Source organism: Ascaphus truei, chromosome 4, assembly GCF_040206685.1.
Source record: "Ascaphus truei isolate aAscTru1 chromosome 4, aAscTru1.hap1, whole genome shotgun sequence".
NCBI classification, from domain to species: Eukaryota; Metazoa; Chordata; class Amphibia; order Anura; family Ascaphidae; genus Ascaphus; species Ascaphus truei.
In genome coordinates this window covers 278,190,147-278,210,152 of record NC_134486.1, presented here as the reverse complement: position 1 = coordinate 278,210,152, position 20,006 = coordinate 278,190,147, and the positions used below count along the sequence as shown (strand labels likewise).

The 20,006-nt window shown below is 45.1% G+C and overlaps 1 protein-coding gene across 3 annotated transcripts in view; it reads left to right on the top strand.

The window, feature by feature from the left end:
- ASCC3 (activating signal cointegrator 1 complex subunit 3) overlaps positions 1–20,006 on the top strand; it is an 806,286-nt gene that overhangs the window by 416,653 nt on the left and 369,627 nt on the right. For all 3 annotated transcript variants that reach the window (XM_075597525.1, XM_075597526.1, XM_075597527.1), the window contains one exon: positions 15,979–16,113. In XM_075597525.1, coding sequence (XP_075453640.1) covers positions 15,979–16,113 — 135 coding nt within the window. The remainder of the gene's footprint in view (positions 1–15,978; positions 16,114–20,006) is intronic.

Genomic DNA, 20,006 nt, shown 5'->3' with positions numbered 1-20,006 from the left:
GTGTTCAGGGTTGATGTTCCTGGTGGCCCGCCAATCTTTCAGAAGCTCGTGTGGTTCTCCGCTCCTGGCTTGTGTCTCGCGGCTCTCTCCGTATGGTGTTTCTCATTGGAGGCAGCGTCAGGCCCAGTTCGCGGGCGAATCCCTGCATCTCCTCAGGGAGCCTGATGGATCTTTGTTTTCCGTTCCTGTTGACCACCAGTCGGAACGGAAAGCCCCAGCGGTAGGGGATGTTGTTCTCTCTGAGTGCTTGGGTAAGCGGCTTGAGCTCCCGGCGGCGTTCGATCGTGATTTTAGCCAGATCACTGAAGATCTGCACCGGCTCATTTTTGAAGGTAAGATTGCTATTCTCCCTGCTTGCCGCCATCACTTTCTCCTTCGTGGAGTAGCTATGGAGGCGGACTATGATGTCTCGCCTCCGCTTCGGGTCATTGGAGCGAGGGCCTAGCGCACGGTGCGCCCTGTCAATTTCCAGATCCCTGTTATCAAGTCCTTCACATAAATTATTGAAAAGGTCGACCAGATATGGTTTTATTTGTTCGGGGAGAACCGTTTCCGGGACATTTCGAATCCTGAGATTCTGTCTCCGGTCCCTCGATACTGTCTTTCAGTAGTCTGACCTCCTCCCCCAGGCGCATAATCTCGTCGTCCGCCATGGCCTGTGCCTGCAGGGATTCTTCCAGTTTACTCTCGAGGTCCTCTGTTCTCTGCGTAAGGCCGCTGATCTCTTCCCGCATTCCTGCCATCATGTCTTTGAGTTCCTGCCTGAGGGTCTTTTGCAGTCTGTCATGCATTTTGGATAGGAGGTCCTCAAGATATGAGCGTGTAATTTCTCTGTCCAGGGCGGGTTCTTCTGCCTGCGTGCTTCCCTCCCTTTGCGGGGATGCGGCCGCGTGGCGTCCGACGCCATCTTGGGGACTCTGCATGCTCGCTAGGCCGCGTTTTTGTTGCGGCTGAAAGAATTTGGAGGCGCCTTTGGAGGTTGGGGCTTTTGCCTTCTGTGGCATGCTGTGGGGTTCAGACACTCTGTAGAGCTGTTTGCTGTGCGATTCGAGGGGTGGAAACGGCTTTTTTTATCGTTTGCTTTGTGAGGGTTGTTAGAGCTCCCTATTTAACCCACCATCTTGGATGACGTCACCGGAAGTCTCCCCCCACAGTCATGTTTGAGGGGGTTCAAATGCTAATTTTCCAGGACATCTTCCCGATCACGATAAGCAAAAGAAGGGCTCTACAGCCTATTACAAAGATCCTAAGGGACAAAGGGGGCAAGTCCAGGTTGGCCTTCCCCTTTGGGCTGCTTGTCATTAAGAACGGAAGGGCTCACACTCTTAAAAATATCACAGAGGGAGAGGAGTTCCTGCGGAGGTTAGGAATAACTGAAGAAGTCGCTCACCATGCAGAGAAGCAACCCTCCCTTGATGAGAGCTGGAGAACAGTGAGCAGTCCTGCGGGAAGGAGGGAGAAAGCTATTGATTGACTCCAATCATTCAATCATTCAATTAAGGATTTCAAGGGGCCTAACCGCTACAATTCTGTAAAAAGTTCTGCCTCTTAAAAGGGCAACACCAGTTCCTATGTTAAGTTATGGGGGTAGGAGCCCTGATCCAGAATTAACTCTGGTCCGGTTCTTTTGAGCCTTTTCCAAACGTAGAATGGTGCAATTGGGAAAAGATGGTGGCCCCGCATGGTGAGGCATCGTGGAGTTCAGTCAAAAGTGAAGTGGAAGACGTGGATCAGGAAGGTGGAGGAGAAAGGGCGCAAAAGCTGAAATGGAGCTCACAATAAAGAAGCACTCGGTCTGGCCAATGGAGGACTTCCGGTAAAGAAAGGGGCACTGCAGCAAGTCGCCTATGGAGGGGCTGGAGAGAAGGGATCCAGAGCGGTGAGAAGAGTAAGCAGTCCGTTGGAGTGGACCACATGAGCTCCCGACGGGAAGGAGAGAGAGAGAGAGTGAGAGAGACTGATCCCTGGAACCTGGCGGTGGTGCTCGAATTCTGCTGCCGGGGGATAGGGAGAGGAGGGGGACGGCTGCGGGGGTTACCGAACTGGAACGGCTATGAGACACGGGATTCGGGGAGGGAGAATACAGGTATACTAAGGAGTCATGGCACAGGGGGGGGGGGGGCAAAAGGAGGGAGAAGGAGGATTAGGTTATGGTTGGAGGAGAGTGCAAGGGGTTGGCAGGGGATGGAGTAGAGAGGGGAAGGGGGAGTATATGGATTTAGGGCTTAGGGTCTGAAACAGAGAGCTTAGGAGAGAGGGGTCAAGATATATTGATGTGCAGTTATAGCCTCGTCCTTTCTCTACCCCTCGCCGCCGAGCTTCCACTGCGGCGGCGTGCGTCAGAGAAATGAGGAGGCTTTTAGGCAGCTGAGAGCCGGGGCCCTGGCCAGAGGTCAGGGGAAATGTGCAGCGCCGGCCGGGCCCCCCCAGCCAGCAGGCCTGAGACACCAACCCTGGCAGACAGCCACTGTTGACGGCCCTGTCTGGGCCAGTTCACTACAGCTTCGACCTCAGTGGGGTCGGTAGCCACTCCGTCTGTGGACTCTATGTGGCCAACGTAGGTGACCGACGTGTGACAGAATCGACATTTGTCCAGGGATAACTTCAGGCCTTCTTTGCCCAGTATATCCAGTTCCTCATGCTCTTCGAGAGTTCTTCCGAACATGATGATGTTGTCCAGATAGACTAGGCATTCCTGAGGATTCATATCCCTGATGGTCTTCTCCATCGACCTCTGGAAGGTCGCCGGGCCACCGCAAATGCCTTGGGACATTCGGGTGAACTGATAGGACTCGAGGGGGCAGACAAACGCAGCCTTCTCCTGGTCTCCGGAGCTCATGGGTATCTGGTAGTACCCAGATCTCAGGTCCAGCAAGCTGAACCACTGAATTCCTGATAGGACGCTGAGGATTTCCTCTATCCGCGGCAGGGTATACTGATCGAGTACTGTGCGGCTGTTCAGGGTGCGGTAGTCTATGCATAGGCGGATGAACCTATTCTTCTTGCGCACTTCCACGATAGGGGACTCCATTATGATGCCCGACGTCTCTATCTCCTTCAGGACATCTCTCACGTCATCCACATCTCTGGGAGCGATGCATCTGGAACGCTCCCGAAAGGGCATGGCATCATTCAACCGGATCGTGTGCTGGGTGCTCTTGCTGCAGCCCTGTCACGGATGCTCACTACAACCTTGACTGGACCGCGGGGCTCAGGTGGGGAAGATATATAATCACCGTCCTAAGCCACGGGGATAGGTCCGGATTGTAGAGTCAAGGACGTGTAGCCGGGTCAGGGTAGGAGAGTGGAAAGAGTAGAGGGTACTTGCCGTGGTCCGGGGTTGGAGAGTGTAGAATGGTCGAAGTCCATAAGCCGTGGTCGTGGAGAGGGTAAAAGTCCATTAATCAAGCCGTAGTCCAGGGGGAATAAGAAGTGACAGGTCAGGCACAAGCAGGGTCACAGCTGAGATACGGATACAAACAGAGACAGGTACTCAGGCTGGAAATGAGCACGCTGCATAGAAGAGTCCATGCTCGGCAACAACCAGAAGGCTGAATGAGCATAAATACAGGAGAGAACCAATGAGGGAGAAAGAGGGAGGAGTGGTTCAGATGTAGGTAGAGCAGTGATAGGCCGAGGCTGGATGTGGCTTAGGTGTAGCCCAGTTGAGGCTAGTGCAGGCATTGGCCTGATTGAAAAGTGCATGCGCGTGCTGAGATGCGCTCGCAGGTAGGACCCCTGCGCGCTCCCGGAAGGCAGGCCTGGAAGCACCACTGCGCTGTCGGGACTTGACTGCAGGTGAGCGCCGTGATGCGCCCAGCTGAGGTGCCCTCGGTACAACCCTGACAAGCCCACATCCATCTCACTGCTTGAGAACACCTCCCCTCTGCTCCTCTAATTTGGCCATTAGCCGTTCCTTCGAGTCTGCAGACAGGGTTGATTCCCCGATGTTGAACTGCAACCCGGCAGGAACTTCTTGCAGAGTAACGGGTTTCTCATGAGCCAGGGTTTCCACGGGCGTTACTGAGTATGTCCGACCCAGTGCTTGACTGACATCAAACCAGATGGGATGAGGCAAAATATTCTGTATCACCACTTTGAAGTGATTAGGAAGGGCCGTCTTCCTTTCCTTCATTTCTGCTACCACCCTGAACCCTCTCTTGGCGTCTTCTTCGGGTGTGGTCTCTAAGGAGAAATTCCAGTCTGCGGTACTGGGGCTCCTTGACTTTGGGCAGACCTTGCAAACTGACCTTCCCACTCACAGCGGTTACTTCGGCTCGCACCAGCACTAGATGTAGGGGCCGATCTTCGGGACATCCATGGTGCGGAGACAGGCGCCACTAAAGGAGGGGTATCCGCAGCACTTTGTCTCCTTAGACTTCTAGGCCGACACCCCTTTGGTCTCTTCTTTGAGGGACTCCTTATGTTTCTTTGGGGTATGCAACCGGGCATGCGGCTCGTGCACTTTCACTAGTCCCGTTCAATAGTCCCGTAAACGTAGGAGGACTCTCTTGCATGAGAGCACACCGGATCATGTTGGCTATAGGATGGGTGGGGCACGATCCTCGCAGGAACTGTTTGCATCAATATTCATCCATCTCAGAGAAGGAGATGAGTTTGCGGGTGAGTAGTGCCTACTATACTAATTGTATGCGGTGAATGAACGCAGACAGCTCCTCCCCTTCTTTCTCGCGAAAGGCATAGAACTTAGCCCAGAGCTCACTCATCATCCTCCAGACCATAGGCCTCAGTAAGGAAATTCACTAGAATCAGGGCCGTTACGTCCGCATTCTGTTCCCGATGCATGCTCACCATCGTAGAGGCGGGGGGGGGGGGTGTCAGGCATTCCATGATCCGCTGCCTCTTTACCGCTTCGCTACACAGAAGGCCTAAGCCTCCGCTGCTGGGAGCCTGGAGTGAGCTTGTCTCTCTGAATACAGCACGTCCACCTGGGAGGGATCCTAGCGCCGTAGGATAACCCATCACAGGAACCAATACAGTCAGGAAATAAGGATACTAACACGGGTATACTGTAACTAACTTATATTTACTGACACACATATAACTAGATACTATACACAGTACCCCAACACAATATTCACACCCCGGTGAGATCCCCCAAAGTACTGAGATGCTCTGGACACCTAACCACCCGGTGTCCACAGAACCAAGCCCACCCAAAGTGTGTGGAGTAGCGCTACCCACTGTGTATGGCTGTTGGTGCACATGGGTACCTTCCTTGTCTCTGTCCGGACCAGGTTATATGGAAGATGATGGGTTAGCAGGCCGCAACATGATCCCACAACGTGGGATCTGCTGACTCCTCTCGCTCCGCACCGAAGGTGTCCACATCTTGAGGAAGCTCCAGATTGAGGGTGTCCCATAATATCTTAGTGTGCCTGTGGTCTGGTCCCAGACCGCAGGCCACAGGTCACCGCGTGGCGTCTCTTCACTGGTGAACTAATACTACAGAGTAATAGGGGAGCATCCCCTACAATACTGTACCTGGAGGGGAGGGGGGGGGGGGGAGAACCTAACTGGAACTTGCAGGGGAATTCTGGCCTAGTCCGGGAGCCACTGGCACCTGGACACTATCTCGCCCCTTGCCATCCTCTTCCTGACTGACCGCGCGGTTCCTTCACACCAAATGTATCCAACTCCTTCTCTCTACTCTGGGAACCCTATTGGCTGCTCTAGCCCCATGTGCACTCCTCTTCCTGATGGACTCTGGGAGTCACGTGCGGAGCCCCTGTAATGGCCACCGCAATTCGTGTCCAATGCACATGTGCAAGGACCACACTGCGCATGCGCAAAGTAAAAATGGCCGCCGCCTGCGCTCCGTAGTGCCGGAGCGGCTCCTCGCATTTACCCAGGTTCGCCCGTGGCTCCGGCGGCACCCAAGCACCTCTGCAGCCAGCCCCCTCTCCGGCCAGGAGGTAAGAAGGGACACGGCTATATAATACATGCAGCCTGCGCCGACAATATGGTCACTCACTTCTCCTTGATATTTGTTTTGTAACTGCATGTTTTACTAACCATATCCATGGGCCATTCACAGTGCTCTATAACATATTCCATTCACCAACAGGAATTCTAAACTGTTTTCTGTTGCCTGCTACTCTGGTATTCTAGTTATCATTGCACAGAATGAACATTGAATGAGGCACTGTGTGCATGCAATGAAGCTGCATGCACTGCTGACCGGTGCCAGGTTCTGTTAAGGAGTTGGTAGGTGGGCGTTTTTAAGGATATTCAGAAGCTTTATCTAATAAACCAGTATTATTTTCTTGAAATTAACTTGGAGAAATACATTGTTTCCTATCTCATTGTTCCTTGAATGTGTTTAGGAGATGTGTGTCATGTTCCCCTTCGTCTGCTGCATTAATAAATGCATCTGTGAAATCCTGAAGGAGTTAGTTTTAGTTCTTAATACTGTATTTATAAGGTATAAGGACGTTTTCTTTGTTTTTCTGTAATAATCCCTATATTGCCAGAAGGAGCGAGCAAAGCTTCTTAATTGACCATAAATGCACAATATAAATACTGGGGTTTTTGTCCATTTGAATCATGGCAATACAAACTCCAGACCAGTTCACCAGTAGAATGTATGTTAGGCCTGTTATATACAGGATGCGGCCGTGCGGCTGCGCGTTCCTATGCGAACGCGCGTGCACGTGCCGCATGCTTTTCCTGTATATAGTGCCGGGAGCTGCAGGTAATGTATATGTGTGTGTATGTATGAGTATATGTGTGTGCATAGGTTGTGTGAGTGAATGTAAATCCTACTGTAGATAGATTTTTTTAAAGAAAAAAAAAACTTTAATACATTTTTTTTAACTTCTGCAATCATACACACACACACACACACACACACACACACACACACACACACACACACACACACACACACACACACACACACACACACACACACACACACCCATCCATTTAAACACACACACACACATCCATTTAAACACACACACACACACATCCATTTAAACACACACACACACATCCATTTAAACACACACACACACATCCATTTAAACACACACACACACATCCATTTAAACACACATACACACACATCCATTTAAACACACACACACACACATCCATTTAAACACACACACACACATCCAATTAAACACACACACACACACACACATCCATTTAAACACACACACACACACACACACATCCATTTAAACACACACACACACATCCATTTAAACACACACACACACACACACATCCATTTAAACACACACACACATACACACACACACATCCATATAAACACACACACACATCCATATAAACACACATCCACGCATACATACACGCATACACACACATTTGAGCGCAGGCAGCGGCGCGGAAAGATGAATTTCTCCATCTTCGCCGCTGTCTGTCGGCTCCCCTCTCCCTGCCGTGCGCGCGCGGGGCCCTTCTATAGAAAGACTGACTGACGTCGGCCAACTAAAAATCCGCGCACGGCACTATATAACGTGCCTCACTTTCCTTTGATTACCTACAGGAAAGTTTCATTCCTTTGGCAATTCAACCAGATTCAAAAAGACTCCAAGCAGTATATATATATATATATATATATATATATATATATATATATATATATATATATTTATTTATTTTTACTTTATTTACTTTATTTACTTCCTATACATAAGTATTTTGTCAAAAATGTAGTCAATGTTATTTTGCACCCTTTAATGCAATGCTCTGTGTCAAAGCTGGCACCTCACATCTCAAGGAGACACTTGATGCGGTGCCATTAAAACAAATGTTGATGCACCACTGGGTGTCTTTTATGTTATTTTTATTTATAAAAATGTTTTACCCCGAAGTAATACATTGAGAGTTACCTCTCATTTTCAAGTATGTCCAGGACACACAGTTAAAATGACATTACATGGTTACATTAAAATGAACAGGGTTATACATTAATTCTAAAGACATTTCATGAACAGTTAAAGATTATACGTTATTGGCGTACTGTATGTAACAGTTACAGACCAGATTAAAATGTGACACAAATGAAGTCTTGAAAAAGAACTTAGACTAGTGACGGCTTTGAGAGTCAAAGGTAGATTGTTCCAGTTGTGGGGTGCACGGTGAGAGAATTAGCAGCGGCCGGATACTTTGCTGAACCTTGGGACCGTGAACAATCTTTTGGAGTCAGATCTCAGGTAATAAGAGGTGTTTGTCGTCGGGGTGAGAATCTTGTTCATATAGATGGGTAGATTGTCCAGAAAGCATTTGGAAGCAAAACTGGAAAAATGTACTTTGTACCTAGATTCAAGGGATAGAAAATCTAGTTTGTGGATCATTTCACAATGATGTGTGTTGTGTAACCCTGTGGGTGCCCTATTGACGAAGTTGTAACCTCATGGGTACTGGCAGACCAGGTGCCTCAAGACATTGTTGCTACGTCATAATCTACCTATATCTTTTTCATTTGGAGATTGCTACCTGCGCTCCTGGGGAGTGCTGACTGTGATCTATCAGGAAGTTGAACGGAAGAGCAGGACTCATCCTCTTCCTTTCCGTCAGAAGTGGTCACGTGATCACATGTGCCGGAGCAGCCGTCGAACTCTGGTACCACGGCCTCTGGCACTCAAAGGGTTAACACAAGGTTTGTTTGTTTTTCAACAACATTGACGATTTCCTGTGTGCAGCCAAGTATACAGCACTGCAGATTTTGACTGAACAGATGAAGGCCAGGGATTGATCTACTGTATACAATGTAAACGATTGACTTCAGACCTGGCATCAACATATAACTCCCTTAGACTGAGACTGAAAGCATTTTTTCAAATCTTGCATGAAGTGAATCAAAAGTATTTAATTAAGCTGAACTGACACAGACAATGGATGCATAAGTTCAGAGCCCTGGTGAATAAAAGGTATTGACCAAGTAGTGTAGGAAAAACTGTTCTGAGCACTCGGTGGCAGGGAGAATCAGTAAGTGGATACAGATTCCTTTATTTCTGTGTCACCAGTTCAATACAGATGCTGGACATTAGTAAACGTAGTCAATTAATACGTGTAGGCTTGTCTGTTTAAGTGCTTGGCAGTCTTTACATTTAGGCTAATATCTAAACAGAAATTTGAAAGAGAATGTTATGTGCATCAGTGATCACAATGAATAAAGGGAACATGCAATAGGGTTTAGTGAAACAAACCGCAAGCATCCTCTGCTAAGCAGCATAGGGTTGCCGGGTGTCTAATATTGAACCAGACTGTCTTGTATTTGGACACTGTCCAGTAAAAAATTAGAGGTAATACTGGACATGTATGTGTCCGGTATTACCTCTGCGGACATAGTGACCTGATCGGCTTGGGGGGCTGTGGGATTTCCCCGAGCAGGGAGAGAGCAGACCTGTTGCTAGGGGGCTGGGCAACTACATCCTGATTGGCTGCATTTACCCAGCAGCAGCCACTCAGTAGTGGAGGTGTCAGGAACCTGGGGTTGAGGTCAAGGAGAGGAGGAAACAGCATGGAGCAGTGAAAGGTGTTTGTGTGTGTCTAGAGCTCGTCGTACCTTTCATCATTGTGTCGAGTATTTTTGGAGAAGCCACCTGGCAATCCTAGGGGGTGCAAGGTGCAGGGTGCAGTGCAACATTGTTGACCACTTTACAGCCCCAACTATAAATGGAATTGTAGGGACTACAAAGTAGTAATCCAACAGGTCAATAGTGGTGTTTTATGGTATATTATATTTAACACACACATTCCCAGCACGCTCTAACTCCAACACCCACCACATTTTATATATATATTTATGTCAATAAGAGTGCTACTGAGAGTGGCCAATGTATACAAACAAAAGACAGGGGTGCCCAATGCTACATCTAATTGCCAAAACATATAAAGTAATAAGTATAAAGTTTAAATACTTAAATATAAATAATATGTACTTGGTTATTTAGTTAAACCCTTTGGCCAAAGCGTCATAAGCCTGCATACCACGTCAAGGTATAACCAAATGAATGCAGGTCCTACAGTGAACCCTTCCTTTACCTCTGTATGAGGGGAAACAACCACAGTGAGTCTTGTCCATTCAGCAAAATGCTAGACCCTTCCAAGTTAAAAAGGTGGGAGGGGTGAGCTCTGGGAGGAGGGGCCACTAACCTCCAAGCAACTGTTGCCAGTCAGGAACTAAATTAACATACACATTCCCAGCACGCTCTAACTCCATGTGAGGTTAGTGGCCCCTCCTCCCAGTGCTCACTCCTCCCCACCTTTTTAACTTGGTAAGTTCTAGCATTTTGCTGAATGGACAGGACTCACTGTGGTTGTTTCCCCTCATACAGAGGTAAGAGGAAATGTTCAGAGTTTAGTGTTAGGACCTGCATATATTATATTTATAAATGTTTTAATATTATGTGTGCAAACTAATATGCCTTTCCTTGGTTATTCTTTTCCAATTGTTCCTTTTACTTTAAACCCAATCTGTTTTTCCCACATCTATAATGTTACTTTGTCTCATTCCTAATCATTATTGTTATTTTTTCACTCTCAATTTCTCCTTAGTCTTTTCTATATTTTTGCTGTCCTTTAAATTAAAAAGGGATAAAGTAAAAAAATAAATGACATTAAAATGTTAATGTCCATCATCTACTCACCATTTCATGTATAAGTTTAAAGGCTCATGTTTACCAACCAATTTCCTCATAAGGCACCTTCCGACATCTTACCTCAACACGTTGCAAGTGGTCTTATGCAGGTGGAAGATGTTTTACGAAATAGCACTACTTAGTAGATATGGACTACAATGTTTAAAAATCTATTGCAAAGGAACATTGAACAGTGCTAAAATGAATGCATTTTTTTTATATATGTTTATTTTTTCAATCACTTCAAAACTTCCACGCCATTACGGTCATGGGAGACCAAAACTTTTCATACCGGGATCACTATCACCAGACAGGACACAGTAGTAGAATAAACTAAAGGGCTTTTTTTAAATTGTGGCAGTGTCAGCTTTCCTCTATTTGTCAAGCGGTGGTTGTATACATACTATAAGGCTGCGATTTTGAGGTGAATGGCTTGAACGCCATCGATATAGTCTCATAGCCATTACAGCACGAACCTCTGACATTTGTTTAGCAAAGCTATGTAACTTTGATTCGGAAGTTACAATTATATATCACCACAGCATTTACTGCTGTTCTAGGCTATATTATATAGCACTAGACGAGATCTACGTTTTGCGGCCACTACACCACCTTACTCCCCTCCCTGGCCAGGGGGGAGTACAATTATTCATACAAATTATATTGAGCAACTAGACACTGCCACTCCTAGAGACCGACAATAGGGGTCTATTTAATAGTAGCGACCCGCTACTACTGGCACAGTTCCAGTTACTTGGCATACTTAGTCATGTTTTATTTTTATTCCATCTTATGCACCACTTATTTTAAATAGTTAATTCGAATAAAATTATTTTAATATTTACATTCACAACTAGCGGTAATTGAGTGCTATATCTAACTGAGTTCTTTTCTCTTTTGGTTTATTGATAATACAATTCTCAGTCTAGCACCTTATACACATTACTAAGCACTCTCATTCTAGCTGAGCAGAGGTTCATTTTCTTCCCTTACCTTCCCCTTCCCACGGTATATAAAGTTTATTTTGGCAAGCCAGCAAACACAGAAATAACACAATCACAGTGTAACACTCACCAACTGGGGCCTGAGGGAGAAGAATTTAGCCTCAATTAGGTGCAGGAGCCTGCTTTGGCAGGTTTGCCCTGAACAGCTTCTTCTCTGGCTTCTGAGTGCTATTCGATAAGTAGCACTTTCAAATAGCCCGCCAGTCGTGACGTCACAGTCTCCGGTCCACGCTCCAGGATCCACTTGTACTCTGATCGGCTATGCCCCTTACTTAGGCTTCGGTCTCCTATCTTTTAGGGGGAGCTGAAGCCGCCGACCAATCATTGAGGTAACTCTCAATGTATTACTTCCTGGTAAAACATTTTTTATAAATAAATAAATAATCAGAGCACAATTCGTGATGTTGCAGCCAATCATCGGGGAGTAAGCTACTGGTGAGCGGGAAATCGAACTGACCAATGGGCATCGTGCCTACAGGGCTGAGACGCCAACGGTTCCCCTGGCCAGCCCCATACCCCCTGCGGGGTAGGTGCCCTAGCGTCCCGGCGAACAAAAGCTCTGCACCGCCAGAACCAGTTCCCGGGCCTGAGTTGCAGCCCTTCGCTCCCAAGCTCTGCCACGAACTGGTATTTCTCGGTATGCAGCCCAGCTAAGTGAATTACTGTCTCTGCACGTGGAGAAATACTAGAATCACAAAGGACATTGTTGGCTTACTAACTGCAGGGAAAACACTAACACAATTTTTTTTTTTAAACCCCAGTTCCCCAAGACACACAGTTTCCCCCTTCCAGATACACAGTGATATAGCTCTCTTCTGGAAGAGGTTACACAACACACATAACATACAGAGACTCAGACTTAGAACTATGCAACTAATTTTGACAGATTTATTATAAATCATTCTTCCTGGTAATGCACAAGTTATTAAGAATTTATATTAGTGTTAGGTACCCTTGAGATGTGGTCTGCCGTGTAGTGGCTCAAGGGCTTACAACACTTTGGCCAAAATGTTAATCTAAAAGACCATTTTATTCAAAAGATATCTATACATATATATTGAGGCACTGTACCGTGTATAAGTTTCACTGGATGTGCACTGAGCTCTGTCTGTGTTTCATGTTCTGTCTCTGGTTTTAAATATATATTGCCATGCTCAGTAGCACTCCTCTGTGACACTTATATGCTTATATATATATATATATATGTTGTGGTTATTTTGGGGATTCAATATGAGCCTGTAGGTGCCCTGTATGTATGTTTTACAATGACCAAATCTAACTCGTTATATTCTATTAATTTATTATATATAGTTGTCTTTTGGTTAGAGACGATAGTTTGTATTTTTTGTAGATACTTCATTCTTTTTCTGATTTGATATGAGATTTTTATTGGCATTGTAAGAGACCTATTGTAAGATCTAAGTTCTTGAATAAATTCTGTAGAACCATGCATAATAAATCCTGATCTTTTTCTGAAGGGTGTGATATTAGTCTGATGCAATTGATTCATCAGCACGTATTTGAGATCTCTGAGGTTATTTTTGTGAGCTTATATTAACTGCATGAGAAGTGTACCATCTTAGGGATGATTCAGAAGACCTTGAAAATGTTAGAAAATGCCAACCGTTCGATAGACAGTTCTAACCTGTGGCAGCCAAGAGGAGCCTAGTATTTTAAGGCAGGTGTAGCTGAGTAACAGTGGGAAAAACACTGTGTCTGAAAGAGAACCTGCTTCTCTGTTTAGTGATAATGACCATCTGTACACATGTTCAATGCTCTAATTACAGATGAATGCCCTTTATCAAAGCATTCCGCTAAGGATCTCACATGTGCCTAGCCGGCTCCTGCTACGTCTACACCACTCTAATGACACCATTAACCCATGACTGACTGACTCGCCTATTAGTCATCCCTGTGAGTCAGGTGGTATCCAGATTACCTCTGGTATCCTTATATCATCTCAGGACACTTTCTACATCTATGTTCTTTAATTAGACGACATGTTCAATTTTGTAAAAAAAAATATAGAAAACCTGATTTGCTGCTTTAAGCATTTTTGAAGTCTACACAATGAATTCCATTGCATGATAATGACACTGTATACAGCCGTGTTTCCCTGTTGTTCCCCCCTCCCCCTCCGTTTTAATGGAATTCAAGTAGAGCATTTTTGTAGATCTAAGAGCATAATGATACATAATTTTACTCACTGAGCATACAGAATAAGAATCCAAAACAGTCTAAAAACAACTTAAGATGCACAACGCTAAAACACTTCCCTTTTTTTTGTTTACACCTCATTAAACCAAACTACACTGCAAATGAAACCATTGTTTACATCATTAAAACAAACCTTACTTTAAACCTTACTTAGGTTTTTTTTTTCAGGATTGTTTAAATTTTCTACAGCTTCAATCATTTGACAAAGAAAAAAAACATACATACAATAATACACAATTTAGTTACCTTAGACACACACACTCTGGGGGTTATTAATGAAACTGTGATGGTGCCAATCAGAGCACCATCCCACGGAAACACGCATTGACTTAAATGAGAGTTTACGTGTACTGGTGCCCTGTTCAGCACTATTGCCGTTAAAGGAATACACCTCTTTTATTAGTCAATGCACACCTTCTTAGCTAATGTGTGCACGTGTCTGCTGTACCGGCTCAAGGCTTCTTGCTGCCAGAAAAGTAGATGAACTTTAAAATGACATTCACACAAATGCGCAAGAAGGAAAGTTGTCAAATGTATTTATATACTTGAAGCTCAAATACTTATAATGAATTGAAGGTGCAATTACCTCAATAAAAATGTATTTGTTCATCTTACCCTTTTTAAACGGCATCGATCTACAATTCTGCCGACCCCGACGAGGCCCTGTACCTTTTTATTTGGGAGACAGTCCTTCGGCTGCTAGTGATAAAACTACATGGCAAATAGAATCAGATAGAGTTGACATTCTGCTAATGTCACTGCCCTTGCGTAGAATTGAAAGCCAAGAAACAGGATGGAACAGGCGTGGGAGCTCCAGTCCTCAAGGGCCACCAACAGGTCAGGTTTTTTTTTAGGATATCCCTGCTTCAACACAGGTGGCTCAATCAATGGCTGTCAAAGACTCTTTCCCCTGTTTCAATCATTGGCTAAGACTGAGCCACCGATTAAGCCACCTGTGCTGCAGCAGGGATACCCTGAAAACCTGACCTGTTGGTGGCCCTTGGGGACTGGAGCTGCTCACCCTTGGGATAGTGGCAAGTAATAGTCACATAGTTACATAGTAGATGAGGTTGAAAAAAGACTTCCGTCCATCAAGTTCAACCTGTGCTAAATTTAAACAACAGATACTTTATTCTATATCTATACTTACTTATTGATCCAGAGGAAGGCAAACAAAAAACTCCATTAAGGGGAAAAATTAATTCCTTCCTGACTCAAGAATTGGCAATCGGATTAATCCCTGGATCAACATCCTTCCCATGTATACTTATTTGGTATATCCCTGTATACCTTTCCCATCTAAAAAGATGTCCAATCTTTTTTTGAACAAATCTATTGTATCTGCCATCACAGTCTCCATGGGTAATGAATTCCACATTTTAACTGCCCTTACTGTAAAGAACCCTTTCCTTTGTTGCTGGTGAAATTTCCTTTCCTCCAACCTTAAGGGATGGCCCCGAGTCCTTTGTACTGCCCATGGGATGAATAGTTATTTTGAAAGCTCCTTGTATTATCCCTGAATATATTTGTATATAGTTATCATATCCCCTCTTAGACGCCTCTTTTCTAATGTAAATAAATCTAATTTAACTAGCCTCTCCTCATAAGTTAGAATGTCCATCCCCTTTATTAATTTGGTGGCTCTTCTCTGCAATCTCTCTAGTTCCATAATGTCTTTTAATGTCGTAATGAATTCTAGGAGAGGAAATAGAGCTCAGAGTCCCCTGGATACATCGGCTTTTGTTAATACTATTTGTATATTTTGAAAGTATTTTTTTTCTTCCGGAAACACATTTATAGTAACCCTTTCACATGTTGTATATAGCTCAAAGTTTATTTGGGGGAGAGAGTTTGCTCTTTTAAATAAGCAAAGACACGACACTCCTACAGTAGTTACCATGGTTTTGAAATCACCTGAGAGGAAAATCTCAGCTAAGTGATACAGGAACATTAAGAATATTTGGTTCTTTTGAGGCACGGAGAGTTTTATATGTCACACAAACCTTTTGATGTTTGCAATGTCTGTCACTTGAAAACCGCTAGCTTATTTTTTTACTACAGTTATATGCTTTTAATTTTCCCTGAACATATTTATTTTCTTGTCTCATATGAAGGTCATGGTTTTTGTTCATGCCAGAAATTCCACCGTGAGGACAGCGATGGCCTTGAAAGAACTAGCAAAAAACAATGGTCACATGTCATATTTTTTGCCAAACCAAGGACCCGATTATGGTCAGGCTGAAAAGCAGGTAAGAGCTGAAAGATTAATCTTTACTTTATCATTGTTCTTGAACATGTCAACGTCACAATGTACAGTAGCTGTTGTGAACAGAAAATTATTCTTGTAAGCATTTTAACAAACTCAATTTGTGGGAAGCTTGAAATCCATTGCATATGAATTAATGTCACCACTCTACCATGGAAGTCTTTATAGGAGCAGAACATGTTGGGTATTTTAATAGGTATTAAGCAGGGGGTCTCCTGAACTGTGTTAATTCCAGCTCCGGGGACCTCTGCTCCCCAGATACTTCCGTAAGGTGTGCGAAGGTTTAAAGGTCCTGGTCACGTGGATCTATAGGATGCTGCAAGGCATGACATCACAGGTTCCTATTGGCCAGAGACATTTATGTTCTTCACACACAGCCCAGCCTGAGTTGCTACTGGCACCCCATACGGAGGTAAGTATCTCAGGAAGCTGGGGGTCCCCGGAGCTGAAATCAACGCAGTTCATCTTTGGAGAGCCTCCTGCTTCAATCCTATTAAAAATGTTAAAAACAAGGAAAGCAGGATTGCTGCTTTAAAGATGCGATGTTGGGAATTTAAGTTGAATATATTTTCTTTGAGATGTAATTAGCATGGGGCTTGGTGCCCTACTTAGTGCCACTCTCATCTCTAGTCTGATTAAAGATTGAGTATTTTCTCTTCTGACAGTTTATACGTATACTCCTGTTAATACAAAATTACATGTTTAGCAGAAACGCTTTTAACCTCTTTAGCACAGTTTGCCACACATTGCTTTTCTTTGCTACTCTTTTTTTGTAGTAGAGAAGAGGTAAAAGTAGCAATTTCAGACTTCTTGGTGCAATTGAACGTTATTTCCTTTAGCCAATAAGGGTGATGTTTGGCAAGCATAGGTTTTTAATAATTACTAGGATGTTGATACAGGGAGAAATTTGATTATTTGGAGTCAAGAAGGAATTTATTTTTCCCCTTATGAGACATCGTTGGATAATGTTTTACTGGGATTTTGTGTTTCCCTTCCTGCGGATCAATATACTGTAAATACAAATATATAATAAAGTATATGTTGTCTAATTTTAGCAAAAGTTAAGCTTGATGGACATGTCTTTTTTTCAAACCTCATTTACTATGCAACTTGCTGTCAGAATGTGTGCTCCTCAGTTGCACATAACTTATCTGTTTACACTTTATTTGGAAACAGTTTTTGTCTCTGTTTTAGTGTATTGTATTGTGAAGGTTCCCAGGTTTTTACAGTCTTTATCCCTAGAGCTATTGCATTGAGAAGGTGAAGCAACTGAACATTTTATCCTAGTGACTAAAGTTACTTTGACCACCTGAGTGCTGGAGGGTGATTAATATGCTCGAGGTCACAATTTCTAACACAGCCACTAACTAATAAGATGAGTAGGTGGCACTGCTGATGATCTGAAAGCACAGCTTGAGCTAGCTTCATAGCTATGTTCCTTTCACTGTAGATTGCATTACTCTCTTATTTATAACGCCTGTTCATTTTGTTGTCCAGTATTACTTTACTACTGTAAAGTGAAACATTGGGTAATGAGGACTACATGTAACATCTTTTATGTTTATTATGCTCTGGAAATATAGAATGCATTGGCTGTTTTGTTGGTTCCTACCATCGGTTTCATTTTCAGGATTTTGGTGCACCTGGCTTTAAAGCAGCAGACCAAGCAATATCCTACATGTGTGGGTTTTTTTTTTTTTTAAATAAATCATTTCTGTTCTATGAGAAAATACTTGTAGCATTTTTTTAAACAACTCTGACATTTGTAATATATTATAATGTAATGATCATTTTTTGTTTCTACGGCAACCATTTACAAAGTCACATCCCCTCCCTCTTCTGAAACAGGCTTTGGAAATTATTTCAAAGAAGAACACACTTGAATAATAAAATGCACTCCTTTAAAGCTACAGTTCAAGCAATATCCTACATGTATGCTTTTTTTTGTTTCAAACTTTTTAGTGATTTTCAAGACCTGGAAACACTGATTCTTACAATACTGAGGGAGTATAGAACAGCATATACATGTAACGGGTATTCCACCCCACCCAATCGCAGATATAGTGTGGGTGCGGGGAACTTAGGGTTACCAGGTGTGGTGCTTTACCTGTTAGCCCTCCTGTGAGCCTGAGCTTCCGCCACGGGGAACCTGGGGCAATTATATTAGGAGTAACCCTGTACTCGGTGCAGCGCCTCCACCTGCGATGGTTCCCGGCAGAGCGGGAATTGTTCCTCGCATGACACATACAAATAAATAGCACACCGTAAGTATAATAACTAATACCTTTACTTGAGGACATAAGACACTTATACCATCAACAGAATAACGGGTGTCCCTCTCTAGAGGAGACACTGACTACGGCGTCGCGCAGGACGCTTCCCCCAACACCGGGTGATCCCACCTCGTGTCCAACAATCCCCACACAATGTCCCGCACTCCTACTGAGAGAGGATATGTGTGACTGCGCAGTCACTAATGAAACTAAGGGGCCCGTTGGTGCACTTGTAGATTTAGAGTACCTGCCGAGCACTCCCGTGCTCGGATCTGCAACTGGCTTCACAAAGGATCCGGCGACCGAAAACACCGGAACCACCATCCAGGACGATCCCACCTGGATGACTGCTGCAGCCGCAATGAAGACCTACGCCTAACTTGCTGCACGGATGCGCAGCGTCCGCCGAGTCCCTAACTGACTCTTATTAACTACGGTGACACTCGCTGTACTATAGGCCGTCCCTATAGCACCGCAACCTTGAATGGCTTTAGGGGAAAACTCCTAGGGGCCTACGGGGTCGCCTATCCTATGCAGGTGGGTCCCTGACCCTCTGCACCCACACTACCTCTCCCGTACCCACCCGGGTCCCCTCTGACTCACTCCTACCTAACCTCTCCTAATCCTGACAGCAACGCACTGCAACCTGACACTATGCCCTCTTGTTCGCCCTCACAACACTGACCGCTGTGACCGGACAATAAGGCACCTCACGAACCTAAGGGCAGCGTCCCTAACCTAGGGCCATCCCTTGTCAATTACCCACTAGCCTGAGAGTGAGTTGGGGCCTACCTGGGATATGGGGGACCTACCTGGTGCAGGAGCTTCACTTGCTCCCTACACCCTTCCTGCTCCCTCCTAGCTCCCAGCTCCAACTGCCCTCGCGTGGGCTCAGCGCGCGAAATGTATCTCTCTGCAGAGAGATCCTAAGCCCTATTGGCTCCCTGGCATCACGTGGGGCGCGCAGAGGCTCATGGGACTCGTAGTCTGTGCCTAGAGCCTTCCCTGGTAGGCTAGGGTTTCGCGGGCTCTCTTTGCGCTCTCCTGGCGCATGCGCAACTCCCCTGCTGGCCATCGCACCTAGATCTACTCTGCGCATGCGCAAACAACAAGAAGATGGTGGCGCCCTCGCCGCCCGGCTTCGGGAGCGCCGGGAGCCCTGCAACGCGATCACGGCCTTGGTAACCGGCCGCACGCGTCCCCGAGCAGGAGCCTGACCGCCCTCACCCTTGCGATCGGCTGGCGGGGCCGCCATTGGACTCGGCGGCACCCGTGATCGCCAGTAAGGTGAGGGAGATACTGACAGGCAGGGGGAACCTAGCTACATTCAGTACAATACATCTCTCCTTCAGAGAAAACAGCAGGAGGTCATAAACAGATTGCAGAGAAAATTCTAAAGTTAAAGGAGGGCATTTTTGATATTTAGAATTTATTACTGCTTTATATATCTGAACAGTCTGGGCCAACTATAGGTCTGCTCATCCCTATACAGTACTTTGTGTTAGAGATATCTGGGAGTGTTAATCTCTGAGAGAAGTAGAAATCAGATGGAGGAAGGAAGACGTATGCTTTTTATAACAAATCAGTTCTGCACTATGAGAAA